The sequence below is a fragment of the Bidens hawaiensis genome, unplaced genomic scaffold (assembly GCF_021521415.1).
Source record: "Bidens hawaiensis isolate Kalapana, Puna unplaced genomic scaffold, B.hawaiensis_p1.1 tig00002423_1, whole genome shotgun sequence".
Classification (NCBI taxonomy): domain Eukaryota; kingdom Viridiplantae; phylum Streptophyta; class Magnoliopsida; order Asterales; family Asteraceae; genus Bidens; species Bidens hawaiensis.
Window position 1 is genome coordinate 308,449 of NW_027491133.1, and position 20,859 is coordinate 329,307.

General features: G+C 35.4%; 2 protein-coding genes and 1 pseudogene across 2 annotated transcripts in view; 1 reads left to right on the top strand and 2 right to left on the bottom strand.

Moving 5' to 3' along the window:
- Positions 1-20,859, bottom strand: part of LOC143619340 (oxysterol-binding protein-related protein 3A-like) — a 216,926-nt gene that overhangs the window by 83,154 nt on the left and 112,913 nt on the right. The gene's annotated exons all lie outside the window — the stretch shown is intronic.
- LOC143619218 (ethylene-responsive transcription factor 13 pseudogene) lies at positions 4,494-5,006 on the bottom strand (annotated as a pseudogene).
- LOC143619262 (uncharacterized) lies at positions 14,796-16,623 on the top strand. The gene is made up of 3 exons (XM_077091229.1): positions 14,796-14,935; positions 15,004-15,294; positions 16,074-16,623. Exons 1-3 carry the CDS (start codon positions 14,828-14,830, stop codon positions 16,620-16,622), a joined length of 948 nt encoding a protein of 315 aa, XP_076947344.1. The 5' UTR covers positions 14,796-14,827; the 3' UTR covers position 16,623.

Consider the following 20,859-nt stretch of genomic DNA (forward strand, 5'->3'; position numbering starts at 1 on the left):
CATACTTACAAGCGTATAGATTAGGCTATTTCACCACACTTTAAGAACATTAAGATTTAGGCCGTTCACTACGCTTAATTTCGCTATGAGATAAATATTTGCTAATTTTTTGAATTTATCAATATGTTAAGAAGTCATGTACATATACCATATCATGTGTTCTAATATCAACCTCTAAACACTCAGCCTTCTAGAGAGAGAAAACAAAGGATATAGACTAAACAATTAATGAAGGAAACATGATCAAATACATTTTATTTTTAACATGAAAACGGTGAGAACCAATTTGTTGTTATGATTAGGTTTATTTTTATAGGTGTTTGCTGCTATTTTTTGTTCATATTTGCTAATTTTCGATTATGAGACGTTATAAGTATTTGTTTATTTATATTTTGTTGTTATTATTAGATGTTTTATTTTGCTGTATAAGTATTTGCTGGTATATGTTGTTATTATTTTGTTATTGATTTTGATTGTTTTGTTGTAGTTTTTAGGTTCTTTTCTTTGTTATTATAAGTCATTGTTTATGTAGATTGATATTGTAGTTGGTATTGTTTCTTACGTTCGCAATTTTAAATAAATTGGCAGTATTTCCTACGTACTCATGTTAAGATCAAAATATACATGAACCTTCCCCATTAATGAAGATACTTCAAAACAATATTAAACATTGGCTAATTACATTTTGACATTCATAACTTCAAAACAACCTTTGTTTATCTTACGTCTAAAGAAAAAAAAGGGGGTTCAGGTTTCACTTTTAAGTCAGACATAACTACTTCCAATATAGTACGAGATTAGTGGAGATTGTCAAAATTCAAAAGAATATCAATATTTAGAAGCTAAAATAATTTATGGTTTTGAGTGTTTTTTTGACTTGACAAGTCTAAGTAATAGCATTAATACTGCATTATCAACGAATTAATTCTACGTTGAAGACTTCATCCTTTCTTCAGAAAAGAAGCTTCCATTCTAGAATCAACCAAACCGTCGAAGCAGGAGTAGTCAACATGGTAGGGCAAAGAAAAAGTTTATCAAAACCGGAAATAATTCTATAAATTCCTAAAACGTACACTCTCATGTTATACTCGTTACTGCAACAAATTTTATTTCAATGACAATGATCGTCGTGGTCCTTATGTCACAACGATTAATAATAAGTGTCACGTGTCACCGCTTTACCAAGATGTATCAACACTAGTTGTTTAATGTTGACTATCACAAAACATGAAAGTTGTCGGGAATTATAAAGTAGGGGCGAGACCCCGTACAAATAAAATTAACATATTAAACATACAAATAAATAGAGTAATTATAATAACCTGTTCTTCATGAATACCATGATTCAAGCCAAAGAATTTCCTGTCGCTACCATATGGTATTCATCTATACCCGGTGTAATAATTACTATAATTTAAAAGTTATAGAGTAATAATAATTATTCTAATGCTAACATAACTATTCTAGTTATTTGTACACTTCTCACGATAAAAGTAATTTGTAGTTAATCCAAAACCTTTATAAAGTTAGACACTTTATAATAAATAACATCTTCTTTCAAGCACTATGATATTGTATGTGCGTATATAGGTTAGTGTCGCTTTTAAGCGAAGATAAAAAAATATCCTAATCTGACGTACGTGTTAAATCATTTTATTAAAATAGTTGGTAACACAAGCTAGTTTAAAACTAACTATAGTTACAATGTGGGGAAAATAACGAGATTGTGGGGTTAACTAGACAAAAGTATTGTTTAGTTATAAATCCACATGGTTTTAAAATTTGATTCTAACAAAATAATAAATATAAATAAATACACATGGTATACTTTATTATATATGAAAATTCCAGAAACAAAATGAAAAAAACAATTTACAACTAAAAATGGTACTATAGTGAACCAGAACCATTTGATTTTGACCTAAATAAACTTTAGCAAATCATTTTTGAAATCTCGTCATTTTGACCACCCCTTTGATTATGATAAGTATACTATGCCTGTTGAAAGTAATTTCAGATTCCGAGTCACAAGTCGGTAAACTTGATGGACCAATATTGACAAGTAGGTCATAGTGATTATGTTTTCTAATTGTATTGTAATTATAATTGGTAATGTCTTGGCTAGCAAGTTAGGGTTAGTTTATATAAACAAAGTCATGGTTAGACATTATAGATTGTGGGTGTGAGGTGCAACCGAGTTAGGGTTCATCTACATACACACGAGATGTAACCGAGTTAGGGTTCATCTAGATGCAACCGAGTTAGGGTTCATCAAGAGTCAAATCGAGTTAGGCTTTGATAGAGTTGTAATCAGTGTTTTAGAGTTAGATTTTCTGATTAATATAAACGAGAGTTAGTCGTTTAATTCGTGTGTTGATTATTGATCCGGGACTTGAATTGGTATCATAGCCAAGTTCAAGATATCGATAATCGTTAGGCGGAGTTTCGGTGGCTTGAGGAGGAGCTCTCACCGGCGCATATCGGAACCACGTTGGGTTTCTGAATCGTGGTTATTGTTACGGCGGCACAACGAGTAGGTTTTTAGTACGACGACAACTCGGAAACAAGTTGGTTTCTGATCGGGGTGTTCGGTTGGCTAAGGAGTTTTCGGTGGCGACAAACGGCTTTGTGAAGTTTTTGTTACGGCGTGATTTAACTGATTTTTGATCGATTGAAGCTAAGGGAAAAAGTAAAAAGAAAGAGAAGGTGCTTCTCACGTACAGAAGAAATATATACCAAGTTCTTGTGTTTTTAATTTTATTGGTCCTAGGTTCAAAAGTGAGTTTGGTGACAACTATTTCCAAGGAAAAAGGTATTAAGTTAGTTTGTTTTTCTTTGTGAGTTGAACAAGTTTGGTTTAACATTACTGCTCGATATTTTCTTTTGGGTTGTTTGTTATTTGGGTTGAACGATTGGTTCAGTTCTGAAAGTTGTTTAGGGCTAGTTTATTGGTTTGTATTTATTCTAACGAAGTGGAGCAAGGGGGTTGTGTGAGGCAACTACGGGACATCAATCAGAGCGATTCAGATTATGTGAAAAATTGATCACCTGCGAGAGGTGTGAAATTTACCTGAGCGATTCAGGGTGGTACAGTGTGATACCAGTGTTTACCTGAGTGACTCGGGCGGTGTATTGTGATACTGGTGAAGAAGAAAACCGTCAATCCTGTTAGATTGATCAGAGGATAAGACTGATTGTGTGAAGCAATTAAGAACGAGACGAGATTTCGGTTGTGTGAAGCAATCAAGTTTGTTGACCAAGGTTTGATTTGAAAGATGTGCTCATGTTTTGATTAGGGAACAATAGAAGATCAAGGAAGATTGATGTTCGTTCGATTAGATGATCGGAATCGCAGCCAAAGGAGTTGTTATGCGTTTTCATACGACCGAGTGAATGGTCGGGGACATGGTCACAGAGGTAATCGATTTTGGGAGAGCCGAAGAACACAACTATGGATCAAGAAAAGTTCCGGGGAGGTCAAGACCAAGATGAAAAGGACCAAGATGGTTGTGAAAGCCAAGAAGGTCAAGATCATGGTTCGAATCAGACATGTGAACAAGACATGTTTGGGGACAAAGTTTCACCTATTTCGAGTCAGAAATTAGGGGGTGATTGTTGAAAGTAATTGCAGACTCCAAGTCACAAGTCGGTAAACTTGAGGGACCAATATTGACAAGTAGGTCATAGTGGTTATGTTTCCTAATTGTATTGTAATTATAATTGGTAATGTCTTGGCTAGCAAGTTAGGGTTAGTTTATATAAACCAAGTTATGGTTAGACATTATAGATTGTGGGTGTGAGGTGCAACCGAGTTAGGGTTCATCTACATACACACGAGATGTAACTGAGTTAGGGTTCATCTAGATGCAACCGAGTTAGGGTTCATCAAGAGTCAAATCGAGTTAGGGTTTGATAGAGTTGTAATCAGTTTTTTAGAGTTAGATTTTCTTATTAATATAAACAAGAGTTAGTCGTTTAATTCGTGTGTTGATTATCGATCCAGGACTTGAATGACAACATGTTATGTTAAGCTATATATGTAACAAACATGTTGCTAGCCAAGGTACAATATTTAAGTAGCTTAGAACTGTACGTCTTTCCTATTGGACTGTTTGGATTGTCATTCACTGAGTTAATATATCAAATACTCAAATAGTTCATACTTGTACATATCCTTGAAGAATTAAAGGCATACATAATATCTCGAATTGGGGGGGGGGGGGGGGGGGGGGGGGGCTACCCCCTTTTCCCGCCCCACACGGACTCTCTTTTTTGGCCTCAGCAATGTACCTTTATACGTCTCTATGTTATCATCAAGATTTTAGGTTTGTTGCATACACCAAATTGCACAAATATTTCAATTACTAACTTAATATAATATATAGATGAATTAAAAAAGTTCCACTTTTTCCCACAAAATAAATTTCAAACAATTAATGCTACAAATCAACAACTAATTAATACTCAAAACACACACATTCTTCAAACACATATTATTTAACTTGATCATCTACACTAGAGCTTTCATCCACCGTGGTAGGCTCACCACTACTTGTCTTTGACCGCTTCAAACACCCATCATTCTCCGCGGTCCTCCGCCTTGGCGTCACCCTCACCGGCTCAGCCATATTAGCACCAATCAAATGCGGGAAGTTAACCATAGCTCGAGACCCACGAATCTTATAAGCCGCTCTATCATAAGCAAAAGCTGCATCCACAGGCGAGTCATAAGTCCCAAGCCATATCCGAGCCCCACGCTTCGCGGGGTCTCTTATCTCAGCTGCAAACTTTCCCCATGGCCTCCGCCTCACACCGCGGAACTTCATCCACTCTGAAGGCGTGCGGTTCACGTCTGCCACGTGTTCTTTGTTCTTTAGGGTTTCTGAAGTGCCCTCTGATGGCACCGGTGGAGTACTTGTTGATAGGAAAAGCTCTGAGGTGGTATCGGAGTCGTGGAGAAGTTGGTTTTGAAGTAAAGCAAGGAAAGAGAGATTAGATTTTGACATGGTTAGGGTTTTGGGAGTGAAGAAGAGGTAGAGATTGATATAAGTTTTATGTTTGTATGTGTGTGTATATATGGATGAAGTGAAGTTGGTTTACTTTAATTTCAACATTGCAAGGTAGTATACCATAATAATTTATATATTCTTTAGGGTTCAACTTTCATTATTAATTAATTTATCATAATATTTTGTAATTTTTAGAGGAGATTCACCATAAAATATCACTAGGTGCCATATACTTGTCATGCATTATTTTATCTTTTTTTGCTTCTTGCTTTGTCAAGTGATGACAATTAAATAGGTGTTTTTTTAAGGCTTTTGCTGTATTGATAACGGTACGTGTCTCTTATAAAAAGTTATAGCACTTGTCATATTTTATTACGCAAGTTTAAACTCTCTTATAATGGGCTATTTATATTTCACAGCACACACATAAACCGGAATTCGAACATGAGACCCTTTAAAAGAAACCTTAAAGAAAACCTAAAGAACTAGGAAACACTTTACACACCAAAATACAACATAAATTCAAAATGAGAACACCTACAACCAATCCTCTCTATGCCCACCATTTGATTTATAAGTACTTCTATTCAATAACTTTTGAAGCAATTTTATTTCTGCAAATCATGATATTTTAGCCTTTTCTTTTTCTTTTTACCGCAAGCATCACATTTTTTTTATTTGAATTGTTATTCTCCTTTTTTTTAAAGGCTAATATACGTTCAGATGAGCATGAATATTTTTTTCTCATCTTTTGAGTCAATTATCATTAAATGCTCATAAATTTCAAGCAGAACTATATTCTAGCTTCATTGACAAATTAAGTATAGACTATCACATTGTATCTGGTTTTGCTTGATGAGGCTGAGGGGTGTGGGGGCTTTAACGGGGGCGCGAGTGGGGGCTCCAGCCAATAATATTGTGACGTGTGGCAGAGAAAGAAACTGGATAAGATGGGTGTTGGAGCCCCCGTTGGAGCCCCTGGCCCTGGTGTGGAGGGGCGCGAGCAGGGGCTCCAGCGGATTTTTTTTTTTATTTTTTTATAAATATATTCAAAAAACGTATTATTAAAAAAAAACTCATAAATTATTAAAAAAAACACACATTAAAAAAAACATTAATATCTAAAAATAAAATAAAAATTAAAGTACTAAAAAAACATTATTCTTATTCTTCGGCTTGGTCTTCTTCGATCAACCTCTTTCGGATACGTTCCTTTTGCTTTTCCATCAGCATTTGATCGACCGGATTTAGGTTACTGAAGTCTCTTGTAAGGAAGTCCAAATCTCTCATTCGACTTTTTTCCTTTTTGTCATTAGAGACCACCTCCATGGTTTTGTTGAATTTATTGAGGGATTCAACAAGATCGACGATGTTTATGGCTCCCCCCTCAGCCGGTTTTTTCCCCTTGGCGTCCCGTCCCAATGGCCGCCTCCTCGGCGGTGAAGACGTTTCCTCCCCCGCAATGTTTAGGTCGAATCCAACGCGGCAATCCGACGCGGCAGAAGTGCTGTACGCTCCAGACGAACTAGTTTTAGTCCGTTTCGGCCCTACTTCCGCATCATGGTCCGGCGCCACCAGCTCAACCCACTTGGAACACCTTTTCAACCTCTCCCACAACTTTACATCGTCCCACGTCTTCACCGTCCCATACCTCCGCAGACACTCCTGCTTCCACTCTTCGACAGTGAAATTGTAAACCGCCAAATCATCACTGCCACTTGGTCTCATACGACCGGCGTTCCTGTTGAAAAGATTAGTAAACAAGCCGACAAATTTTCTGATTTCGGACCACCGACCCGAAATCATATCGGCGTTCCGCTCTGTACTCCCAACGAGCGAATAGAACGTCTCCCTAACCTTTGTCCAAAAGACCTTGCTCTTTTGGTAGTCGGCTGCAAAATGAATAATTAAATTAGATTTCCAGTTAACTTTTTTATTTAACTTTTTTATTAAAAATCATTTTTAAAAACGTTAAAACAATTACCGCAACGCCGATCCTCAGAAATGACTATCCAAGCCCGACACAAGGCTTCCTTCTCATCCGATGACCACGGAGTGGTTTTCCGTTTCGTCCTCGGAGTCGAAGCCGGTCCCGACCCGTCCGTTGCAACTTGTTTTTTCCGGTGGGCGCGTCTTCTTTGTCCCGTAGCCTCACCGTGTGATTCTTGTGTCTCCGGAACAACAAAGTTAGGAGACGGTTGTATGTTGGATGGTTGAAAGCCGGATGTTTCTTGCGACCCCGAAAAAAACATCGATTGGTCTGGTGAGGACCATAAATCGTCGTAACTATAACCTGAATCTAGGTTTGGGTACCAATTTCCAGCCATGTTTTTAAAAAAAGGTTTGGAAGATGGGTTGATTTTGGGTTTTTTTTGAAGTTGTGGTAATTGTTTTATGTGATTTTGGGTGTGGTAATTGTTTTAGGTGATATTGGGTTTATATATAGGAAGAATGATTTTTTTTATTAAATTAAAGAGCCAACGGCTCATTTGTGTACACTCCAACGGCTATGTCACGCACCCCAAGCCACCTTTACGCCAGCTTTGTCCCGCGACCCACCTTGCGCCCGCCTTGTTTTTCGCGCTCGCGCCCCTCTCGCGCCCCTCTCGCGCCTCGGTGGTGTGGTGCTCGCGCCTGGGGGCGCGAGCGGAGGGGCTCTCGCGCCCCCGCGGAGGGGCTCTCTATGCCCACCATTTGATTTATAAGTACTTCTATTCAATAACTTTTGAAGCAATTTTATTTCTGCAAATCATGATATTTTAGCCTTTTCTTTTTCTTTTTACCGCAAGCATCACATTTTTTTTATTTGAATTGTTATTCTCCTTTTTTTTAAAGGCTAATATACGTTCAGATGAGCATGAATATTTTTTTCTCATCTTTTGAGTCAATTATCATTAAATGCTCATAAATTTCAAGCAGAACTATATTCTAGCTTCATTGACAAATTAAGTATTGACTATCACATTCTATCTGGTTTTACTTGATGAAGGTAATTGGTGTGCATTTAAGGTTACACGTTTAATCATAGCCTTTGCTACACTGGTACATATGATGGATTGAAGCTATTGCTAGAGTGTCCACTTTGACCTTTTTCGACTTCTGATTTAACTAAGGGAAAATTTGTAAAATAGTCCATTTATAGAATGTGGTTTCAAGTTTGTCCCTCCAAATTCAAGTTTCTAACTTTGTCTCTTTGGTATCTCGTCGTCGGCGACATGTTAAAGAACACCGACGATGTGTTAACATAACATAGGGTTGACAATGCGTTATGTTGCTAACATAGGGTAGCAGCGATGCGTTAATGTTTAAAGCAGGGGTTCCACGATGCGTTAGTTGATAACGCATCGCTGCTACCCTATGTTAGCAACATAAACGCATCGTCGACCCTATGTTATGTCAACAAGTCGCCAACGATGCGTTTATGTTGCTGACATAACATAGGGTTGACGATGCGTTTATGTTGCTAACATAGGGTAGCAGCGATGCGTTATCAACTAACGCATCGTGGAACCCATGCTTTAAACATTAACGCATCGCTTCTACCATATGTTAGCAACATAATGCATTGTCAAGCCTATGTTATGTTAACACATCGTCGGTGTTCGCTAACATGTCGCCGGCGACCAGATACCAAAGTGACAAATTTGAAAACTTAAATTTGAAAGGACAAACTTGGAACCACATTATATAAATGGGTCATTTTAGGGATTTTCCCTTTAACAAATACTAATTCCCTAATAAAATGGTTATAAGTAGCTAGTATACTAGTAATTGATAGCCATTAAGAATAGAGAATCTATTAGGCTATGAGTAGTGGATGGACTACAAATGGAGGCGAAATGTGACACGTGGCACCCAGTCAGTAAAGATTGAGAATTTGTTTTTAGGGTGTAATGGTGTATGGGCTACAAATTGGGCCCACAATATCTTTTTTTATTATTTTCTTTTTATAATTAAACTAAACAAATAAAAACTAATTTATTTAAATAATTAAATAAAAATGCATTAAAATTAAAAAGAAATACAAAAAAATACATAACTAAAAATTAAAAAAATACATAACTAAAAAAATACTAATATCCATAATATTCGCGCATTTTTTCAATTCGTTGTCGTTGCAATAATGCGGCCTCTTCGTGTAACCCGACCGCTTTGAGAGATTCGTATTCTTCACTCATTTCCTGCAATTTCAACATAGCGACAATCTTTTCGTGTTGTTTGTTGCTTTCTCTCATTGCATCGTTGAGTTCCTCGACACACTTTTTGTGTTTTTTGATGATTTCTCTCAGGGTAGCTGTGAGTTCCACAAAATTCGGTTGGTTCGGATTGTTTCTAGGATTCATTTTGCTAGATTTTTTGAAGAAGATGTATGCTTATATAGATGTGAAATGGAGAAGAAGGATATGAAATGGAAAAGAAGGTTTATGTTTATATAGATATATAAATATATTGTTTTAATTAATTTTTTTTTTATTGTTGACCGTTGTTAAACGGTCAAATAATTAAAATATTATTATTTTCAACACAACTCGGTGATAATAACACCCCTCCCCGCCCCATTTCGCCCACTTATCGTCGGGGGGGGGGGGGGTGTTACATTGCCTTAGAAATAACAAACGAATATAAACACAATTTTCTTCTACAACCCTACGATTGTCAGTTTACCATATTTTTATCAGCACTTATTTGTTTTCAATATCTTGTAACTAGTTAGTTTATTTATTTGTATATATATGGATAGAATAAAATAATTTAAAGTTTACTACTGAAGAGAGACGCTATATTCAGGATCCAGGTCAAAACTAAAAATGCCAACTCATCAAAAGCGAAAACATCAAATGAAAACAAACCCATAGGTGCGCCCTAAAGCAGCTAGTCTGGAGATGCCACCTGGGTACACATAGAGACCACCGTCTATACTAGTAGGAATGAGCACCAAAAAGGTGACACCACTTGTACATAGGGTATGCACATGACCAGACCATTGTGACAAATGCAGAAGGGAGACGATAGTATGGTATAGTGGGACCCGTGCAAAAGGCCTTCATGATTTTCACTATGACGGTTGCGGAAGGGACAAATCAGATATTTCCCATGACACCAGTGACAGATCCAGGAAATTTTCACATATGGGTCGGAAATTTTTTGGGTTAGTACTCAGTTATATACATAAAAAAAATATTCGTTTCCGGTTCGCCCGTTTAGGCCGGGTCAAATCGGTATATAGTTTTTTTTCCGATTCAACCAAAAATATATGTAAAATATAATTCATACTTGCATAAATGTATATAGAATATATTATTTTTCTTGTTGATATACAACCGACCACCTGACCACTTTAAGTTGTTAACTCTAGGCTAGACATTTACACCGATCAATATTAGTTTTCTTTTTGTATTGAAGTATGTTACAAAAAAATACATATAATCTAATAAATAAAAAAGATGATAATGTAAAATTAAATAAAATGTAAACAATAGAGAACCAAACGAATTTATATAGTTTCATATTAAATTGAACAGAATAATAAAATAAAAGGGCAATTTCATAGAATAGTAACCAAGTTTTAAAAGTGTTTCAATTAGGTCACTCAACTTTCATATTTTATTAAATTAAAGGTTTTAACATGTTTTTTTAACGCTTTTAATTTTTGTTTCACATAGAAAATCTTTTTATCTTTTTTTTTATGTTGACGTTGAGTGGCGGCGTGGATTTTAATTTTATTTTTGAATTTTAATATAATTAACATTTTTTAATTTTTTAAGAATATAACTACCTATATTGCAAATTCCGACCCCCACATCTTATCCTCCATTTCTTTCTTAACAAACAAAAAATCGGTGAGACTTGATTTGAAGATTTAGTGACCCGATTTGAGAAAAATATGTATGACTGACCTAATTGGAACACTTTTGAAAGTTGATTACTATTATATGAGATATTCCCTAAAATAAATAAACAAACTACATTTATAGTTTTCATTTTCATTTTTATTTCTTTTTTACTTTTGCATAAAGAATGGATTTTGATGTCTAAATTTTTTAAATAAAACCTCCATGCCTCCATGGTATAGTTCCATTAAACACTTACAAGCCCAAAGATATTAACCTTTTAATAGGTATAAAGTAAACTTTAAAAAGCCCATATAACTAAAATTCAATTAGGGTCTCTCTCACTTGTAGACTTTCACTTTCATCTTCCAAATAACATCATTGAACCACCTCTACACAAGCTAAAGAAAAATTTGCTGGTCATGCTATTCATTCTTTTACTTTTTATTCGTCACTCATCAGATTTCGAAATTCTACAGGGATCGATGTCAAAATTTTACAGTGATTGGTCAAGATTTTAGCTCGATAATACTACTATTTGTGTTTTTTTTTCACGGGGTCGGCCGACCTCTGCACGGTAGGGATAGATCCGCCCTGCATGACACATGACCCGACAAACATTTCATATCTTCGACAATAAATAGAAGACCCCATCAAATGGTGAAGGGATTCAATCCTCATTTTGTCAAGTATCTCCTTGTTATTCATCACATACTATACTGATTTTCATGTCAAATGATGATTACAGGATGCCTAATTTCCTTTAACAAGACTAACGACGTTGCCAGTTTTGCTGATATGCTTCAACAAGATTCATGATTCTCAATTCACCGTACCTTGTAAAAGTATCCGTATAAACTCCGGTTGACACTTGTGTTTCTTCACATACATATTAAATAACATTAGATATATTTAAAATAGTTTATACCGCAAAAGGTCAATTTCATGTAGCTATTATATGTAAAATAAGCAAAAGTTTATGATTGTATAATGCTTGAACTTTATTAGTAATAATACTAATTAATAATTTGAAATTTAAAAACAATATTAATACTCTTGTTTCTATTATATTATATATTAAACTAATAAAATATTTTGTTTCAAGTTTAATAATTTTGTGTAACTTATTTCTTTATTTTAATTACATACAACAAGATAACGAAATAATAGTAAATAATTTATAGAAACACGTTGTTTGAATACTGACATAAAAATGATTTTATATGGGTTTACCTTTTCTTTTCATTCTAGACTTCTAGAGTGTATGGCGGGGTTTGGAAATTGTGCAACTATTTATAAATAAGATCAAACAAAGAAATATACATAAAAATATCTTGGACGCTGAATATCTTGGACGCTGAATATATAAAAATAAAAAACTTTATAAAGCGTTAAATATCTTGGACGCTGAATATAAATAATTGGATACCATTAGCTACTAAGAATTTCATGGTTCATATGGTATGGCGAAAATGTATATATATGTTACTATTTGTTTATATGTTTCTGTATAACTTTATTGCTTTTGATTGATATAATAGTTGAGTGTTGTGTTAGAAATCAATCGAACCATATGATATAAAATTTATTTTATACGACCTAGATGATATGATAGATTTCACATCTATATACAAAAATCATACAATCTTTGTAACCTCATACGGTTGCAATGGCGAATGCGAATCCAATAATTTTTTCTAGTAGGTTTACTGTTCGGGTTGGTTTGACGGTTCGGGTCAGTTAAGGTTTATCCCTACTGTTGGTTATCACGGATCAGCCACCGGGTTAGGACCGGAACCTAATAACTTATTTAACAAAAACATAATAATTATCCAATTCTAATGGGTTATGTTTAACGGATTCTAACGGATTAACATATATTTTGTTCTAACTACATATTATTGATTAATATGAATTGTTACTTTGTTAGTAATGTTATAACAAAATTTTTATTACAAATAATTGTAATATGTTTATTATATTTTGTATATATGTACATTGGTTCATTTTCACACAATAACTTACATAATTGTAACAGGGTTGTTCCATATTCTATAATATGTATATTTGATGTGTGGAGAGGGCTGAGGAAAAAAAATGCGTTGAAAAGCATGGATCGAACCCGGGTTCTCAGATTAGGAAGCATGTGTGTTTACCACTATACCAACATTCCATACAAAATGTTCACTCACAAATATATGTGGGTTCCCACTTATGTAAAATTCGAAACTTAGTGGGTTTTCGTAAAACCCGGTCTTGCCTACGTAGATCCGCCCCGGTTTGTATGATGTATATATACAATATTATCGTACACGTATCTAAAAATAAAAACTTTAGATATACGGACCATGTCGAAAATGTACTATGACATATATGTTTGGAATGTATTTCAATTTGAGAGAGTTGAATAAGCATCATCTTGTTGAAAAGTTTTATACATCGACCATTTCTCGACACATTTCTTTAGACAAAGACTCCTTTTTTATGTTTTTCGGATGATAAAAGATTTCTCAGAACATGGAGTGTGAATCAAAGTTATTCAAACCTAGGTTTGAATTGGAATGAAGATACTATACTAATACAAGTTCTTCCCTTCTGAATCATATAGATTAATATTTGAAAGAGGTTGACAGTAAGTTCTTTCAAAATTGACTCATTTGTATCTCCGTTAGAGGTGCCATTTATGTGATCGATTAAATATCTCTATAAACAGTGTTGTAAAAGCCGGATTCCAAGACCTTTGAATATGCGATTCCAAGGTCCTCAAACATCAACCTTGCTACATTTTCTCAACTCAGCCACCATTACTCGCCATGGTCCAACTTTATCAAAAGTCGGAGGACTCGGCCTCCAAGGTCAACTCGGCCACCATTTATTTTAGTAGAAAATCAAAATAACAACAAAACATGAACCTTTTGAATTATGTTTTTTTTCTTATAAATTATGCTTATTTTGACGCGAATTATGTTTGTCTTAACATATAAATAATATCTAATAATAATTTTATGCTATATTTATCATGCCCAAGTACTCCTATAAAGAGGTTGGCCGCCTAGCGAGTTTTACAACACTGCTATAAACGAATGGATTGGATCAAGTTGGAAAATAGGTATGAAGGTGGATTGCTATAAAAATCATCCTTTTAAAAAGACAGTGTGTAGAAGTGGAAGTTAGAAATAGAAACTACGGTGGTTAAAATGAAAGATTATAGAGTTAATGGGCCAAAAACTAAGGCTAAATCCGAGACGAAGGAAGGAAGGAAGGTTAATTCTCACCGTTTATGTTCCAACCGATGATCTATCTTTCTTAATCGATCCGAGTATCGTATGTAATAATCTATCTTATCTTCAGTTTTTATTAATTCTGATTATTATTTGTTATAATCACTATTGACTGCTACTGATTTTATAATCAATTTGAGAAATCGTCACTCGATTCTACACTTCTCTTTTACTACTGTAATAATTATGATTGATAGAATGATAGCTTCTGGCTTACGAGAAGTTAGTCTAGATAAAAACAACCGAAATCGGGTGATTTTTGTGTCCTTTTAGTGTAATTGGATTTATTTATCTAAGACCAAATGAGAACTTGTAATAATATATATATATATATATATATATATATATATATATATGTTTGTACTTAGTTTTGAGGTAAAGATGCTCACTACTAACTAACTGTTGTGATGGTTCGACCCCTATATTGACTCATTTGCTAACATGAATTTGGAACCAGCTTTCGGATTAAGATTTCATGCATCTGATACTGCAACATCCACAATTCAGAAACCTATTTTGAAATACGAAACTTACATTATTTTACTGATGATTCCACAAACGTCACGCCACTTGTTGATGAAATAAATCGATATACTATGAAAATGAAAATGTATATTCTGATGGGGATTGACAATGTATGCCTCCTACATCATATAAAGTTTTGAGTCTTGAGCTCGACTAATATTATCTACCAGGTCAAGAAATCATGGCCCGTTGGAGTGGAATATTTAAAGTTCCTTTGTGTCCCGGTAGCAGAAGTCATTACAAAGTTGCAACGTCTCTCTGTGTATCATCCTCTTCCCAAAGTCCAGTTGTAAGTCTTCAACACAGCTACATGCTTATTTATACGCTACATATAATTAACCGTTAATCTATACGCAGGTACCTTCTATGAATGCTATATTCTTCAATGGTGACAGAGTCAGAGGAACAGGGAATCCAGTGATTGAAAAACTGTCGGATCTTGAAAACATTGCTGAAATTATTGTTTCAAAACTTGGTGAAAACTGTAACGTTTGGGTTATTGAAGCCTCCAAGTTTAACGGGCCTTTTGCTGTTTATAAGGACTTTATTCCATCAGTAAACCAGTGGGGTGAGCCCACCTCGTATGACCCGACTGGAGATCCGGCTTCTACGTCAATAGTTTCATTGTTGTCAAGTTGTCTCAAACAGGTAAGCAAGTTAACAACTTCAATAGTTTTAATACTGTAATTTATTACATGTTATTAGAGGTGGTAGTTTTAAGCGTTTTGCTTATGATTGGGTCAATTTGGGTTGTGCTTTATCTCAAACGGGCCATTTAAGAAAGGCAGCTAAAAGAGGATCGGGTCAATTTTACAAAATTATATGAAGCCTAGCTATATTTATTTGTGTCATATTTATATGTAATAACAGTTTTTATAAAATATATATTTAATATATTAAATAAAAATCATCTAAATAAAAGGCTCGTTTAGGTTTGCGAGCCGGCTCGAGTTCAATATGTGAAGCTCGGGCTCTAGCTCGTTTAATAAGTGAGCCTTTAATAAAAGCTCTAGCTTACTTAAGCTCGGCTCGAGTTCGATAAGTGAAGCCCACGCACCAGTTCGTTTATCAAATAAGCCTCAATAAAAGCTCGATCTCGTTTAAGCTCGATTCGGTTCGCGTTTTTAGCGAGTCGATCTTGAGCAGCTCACGAGTGGCTTGGCTCATTTAGGCCCCTAGGAACGGGTCAAACAGGTTGAAAATCGTTTGCAGTGTAATACTTAATTGCATACAACCTATTGAATCATTTAATTCAAAGATTTTGTATAAATATTCTAATAATATTGTTTTTGTAGTATTAATTAACACATTATATACTTGTACTCGTTGTTTTAAATGGATGAAAAGCTTACGGGTCAACCCAATTGCCTGGCTCGTTTCGACATCTAATTCTGGGATCTTATTTTCTCCTTTTAATCACTTCTCAGGTCAAAAATACCATTTTGAGTAAACCCAAGGAACCATGTGTTGGTGAAGCCATCGGGTCACATTTTCCTCAACCAAAAACATTACTCTTCGGATTTAGCAAGGGCGGAACGGTAATTAACCAGCTAGTCACTGAGCTCGCTTTCTCTGAAATAAAGTCAAGCACAGTCAACTCCCAACACGAGCCCGATATTATACCGACTTCAAAAGAAAGTCTTTTAAACAGCATAGCCGAAATCCATTATGTGGATGTTGGATTAAACTCTAGTGGAGCATACATTACTGACCAAGATGTTATAAAAAGAATTGCTAAACGTGTTTCAGAACGCTCGTTGGGGATTCGTTTTGTGCTTCACGGAACACCGAGACAATGGCGTGATAGCATGCGTGTTTGGGTCGGGAAGGAGAAGGACACGATGGTAAATTTGCTTGATGTTGAGTCTCGAAAGAGTGGCGGAAAATTGAGTTTCTGTGAAAGGTTTTATTTTGGTGATAAGATGGCTAATATGCAAATGCACTTTGAAGTGATTGAAAGCATGGATGTTTGTTGAGTGATCTCATTTGTTAGTGTATTAGATTGGTTAGTTAAAGTCATTAAACTTCTATTTAGAAGAAAACTATATTTAAATAAAACTTTTAATCTTCTTATGGTTTAAGGCCGAGGGTAATGGGGGTGAACGGGTTTGCGGTCCACGGTGGCTGGTGATGTGGCTCGCGAACACCGCTACACCCCTCAAGTTAGCCGGGGCGCGGTTGAGCCGTGTGGCTGGGACCGCGGGGCATAAATAGCCGTTGGAGGGTTTTGTTTTAAAAAAATAGCCGTTGGCTATTTTAATGTTTTTTTACAAACCCATTATAAATAACTACCCTATTTTATAACAATAACATACCATTCTCACTACATTTCTCTCTAATAATTTAAGAATCTCTCAAGTTACAAACCATGTCGGGCTCGGGTTACGGTAATATCAACATCAACGACACTCAATTTCCCGAGGAATTGAACTACATGGACGACGAATTGTTTCAAGCGTTCATAGATATGTCACAACCCGATTATTCAGTCCCGGAAACACAACCGGAGCCGGCACCGGAGAAGCCGGCAAAACGATCCCACAAAAAGAAGGGGAAGAAAACCGGCGAAGCGGATGGTCCTTCGGCACCGGAGAAGCGGACTCCGTGGTCTAAAGAAGAGAAACTTGCGTTGGCGAAAGCTTGGATTGAAATATCCCAAGATCGGAACGCGGGTAAATTATTTCGTGAATTTTATTGTTTAATATATCTTTTAAGTTTTGTGTGTACTTATTACATTTTTTGTTATTTATTTTGTAGCCGGCTTTCAAAGAGCTCGAGTTTTGGGGCAAGGTTCGAGAATATTTTTATGATCAAGTGGGGAGTAGGGCTCATACCGATAATATGATATCGGGTCGGTGGACCGATATTCGTAAATATGTAGATTACCAACATACATAACCGCAATGCTAACCGAATGCGGCCGAGTGGGTCCGATGATCTCGCGGTTTACCAATTTACATGTGATGAATGGAAACCAGAGGTGCTGAGGAGGTACGGGGTGGTGAAGACGTTTGACGAGAGCTACTTGTGGGAGGTGTTAAGAAAGTGCTCGAAATAGATTGAACTATGTGCGGAGGACGTGGGCGATGGGGCAAAACGTACAAAAACTAGTGCGTCCGGCACATACGTCTCTTCGAGCGGGTCGGAGAATCAAATTGACTTCGACCTAAACTTGTCCGAAGGTCATTTGAAAGACCAAGGTTGTAGCCGCCTTCCGGGTAGGGATCGTGGGAAAAAAACGGTTGTTGATGACGATTATAAAAAAGAAATTATGGAATTGTCAAGTGGCATCCTCTCGATTGGTGAAGCTCGACACAAAAGAAACCGTTTCAAGAGTTTGGCTTTTCTAGCCATAAACTTTAGCCACCTACCACCATACGACCAAACGCTAATGGAGGAAGACAAGGAACGTATTCGGAAGGAATTGTCAACACAAAAATAAAAACGCTATTTATATGTATTTTTTTATCTTTCTTTTTATTTTCCTTTTTATTTATGTTTTAATGAAGTATTTTAATTTAGCATAACAAAAAATAAAAAATAAATAAAAAGTTGGATCAAGCCCCTGATCACCTGGACCACTGCACCCTCTGGGGCTTGATCCAGAGCCATGTCATCGCCTACGTGTCGGGTTTTGATTGGATCATTTTGGGGCTCAACCAAGCCTCATTACCCTTAGCCTAATATAGTTTTTTTAACCCGGCCTATTTTGGCCCACACTAGTATAAAAACGTTCAGGGCCCATTTTGTAAACATTCATTTACATTTTTTTAATTTGGATTTAGAATAAGCCTCTTTCTTTATGTCATTGACGTAATTGTTCTTTGACTACTTCCTTGTAATTTTTATGTAAAACTTAATTTTGTTGATGGAGATCGACAATGATTATAAGTTGTTAAAAGCATAGGGACGAAAAGAAGCTACATTCAGAAAAATATTACATTATAAGAAAAACATATCTATGAACACGAGTCACTTTTATATGTAAAACTTAATTTTGTTGATGGAGATCGACAATGATTATAAGTTTTAAAAACATAGGGACGAAAAGAAGCTACATTCAGAAAAATATTACATTATAAGAAAAACATATCTATGAACACGAGTCACTGGTATCGTCTTGTTGTGGCTCGTTAGGGAAGTTGTCCCAACTCCCGACCAATGATGATCGAGAGATGCAAGTACTTATAAGATACACTCTTTACTTAATCGTTGAGGCTCTCCCTAGATACATGTAAGGGTATACAAAAACCTCCACAGGATTAAGCACAACATTAAGTAGATATGATCTTCAAACGTTTGACTTGCCACATTTTCCCACCAACAAAAAAATACATGTCTTCGTGCACCGTTGCTTGTTCGATAAGACACCATGAAGTGAAGTATTTACATTGGATTCTCGGCTGAAAGCGTGCTCATTAGTATTGACATGCAAGATTACCTACAAACCCAGTCGATGAAGCACATAACTGAACATATGTTAGGGGTCAGCGGCGAAGCTTGGGCTTAGTCACGGACTCAAAAATTTCCGGGTCGACGATTCGGTTAGTGTTGGTGATTCGGGTCGGGTTGAATCAAACAATATGACATCTATATATCTAATTTTTCTTCATTTATCCTAGCAATTGTTCTTACAATTAAAAAAACAAAATAATATTTTGACCAACAAAGACTTAAAATATTTGGTACCGTCGGTACCGAATATGGATCAAAGTTTTGAGTTTCGGTACCGGTTTATCTCAAATTTTACCTTCAATACCGGTACCAAACTAAGTATTTTGGTATCGGTATCGGTACCGGTACGGTACCGACATGATCTCATCCCTAAGGGTGAATACCTAAAAGAAGAATTGTAAATACCTAAAATATTTATAAAAACAAATCTTTTACTATTTGACTACTATTTTGTAACTTTTGTTTATAAATACTGCGAGGTTTTAGAAATAAAACCAAACGATGGAGTATTATATGTAAAAAAAACAAATCAGTGGTGTCCGGTAGCATTTTGGAAAAATACATCAGGGGTGACCGCGCTTAATACCTATAAAAATTTTCAAAAGAAATCGCGAAATTTACCTTACTAACGGAGAAAACGGCAGTGACCGGGGCCACCGCCGGTCCTCAAAGAGCTTCGCCCCTGTTAGGGGTGTTCAATAATCGGTTTCAAACCAATTGAACCAAAAATTGAACTGAACAAAACCCCTTAAATGAAGCCAATTTACATATTTGATTTTCATTTTGGTTTTAAATCCACAGTTCCACACTGAATTAGGTATTCTATGTTCGGTTCTAGAAAACCCAATATGGTAAAAAGTGAATAACCTGAATTACATGTATTGGGCTATGGATCATTGTACTAAGGAAATGAACTAGTGGACCCATAATCCGAACCAATGAACACTCATTTTGCTAAAATTCAGGTTTTTTGTGTTGAAACCGGAGTGAACTAAATTAGTTTTTTGTATTTGGTTCATGTTGATCAGTTTTTCATGTAAGTAATAGAAAACATGATAAATATTAAATCTATGAACCTGTTACAGCATGAAGAGCAGTAACCACAGCAGAGTATGAGATAGTTGACATGTTTGTCATCTTGGTCGAGTTCCCCTTTAGGATGTATAGTTAAGGATGGTGTTAGGGTTCTTGAGAGGAACCCGGTTTAGGAGAGAGGAGACACACAAAATTGTTATGTGTGTGTGATTAGGTTATGATGTTAATATTTATCTTTCTATATATACACCCAAGAGGAAACCCTTTATTAGTTAATTATAGGTAATATGGTCCATCAACAATTACCAAACTAATATATAATAAGGTATATTTAATATTTTGATCTATTATAATATAGGGAGAGGATCATGAGAGAACTCCATTTTATAGAGAGAACTAGAGAACTAATAATGAAGTATTTTTAATTTAATTAAAAAAAATATTTTTAATTTTTTTTTCTTTCATCCTTCTTATATGTTGTTATTCTTCACCACAAAAAATATAAAAATAAAAAAAATAAAAAAAAATAAAAAAATTAACGAGTAATGCATATATGCAATACTCCGACTTTTTTTATAATGCATATGTGCAATAGTGTGCATTTTGACATTTGAAATAGTGTTGAATAGCATATATATAGTTGTTTGTATTGTTTATTTGCAATAGTGTTATATTATATACAAAAATTAAAAAAAATCGATATAGTGCATATGTGCATTAGTG

Excerpts from the sequence above, each read along its gene's own strand:
- LOC143619262 (XM_077091229.1), top strand. The coding sequence starts at position 14,828 with ATGGCCCGTTGGAGTGGAATATTTAAAGTTCCTTTGTGTCCCGGTAGC. Across the intron at positions 14,936-15,003 it reads CCTCTTCCCAAAGTCCAGTT|GTACCTTCTATGAATGCTAT; the intron begins GTAAGTCTTCAA and ends ATCTATACGCAG. Across the intron at positions 15,295-16,073 it reads TGTCAAGTTGTCTCAAACAG|GTCAAAAATACCATTTTGAG; the intron begins GTAAGCAAGTTA and ends ATCACTTCTCAG.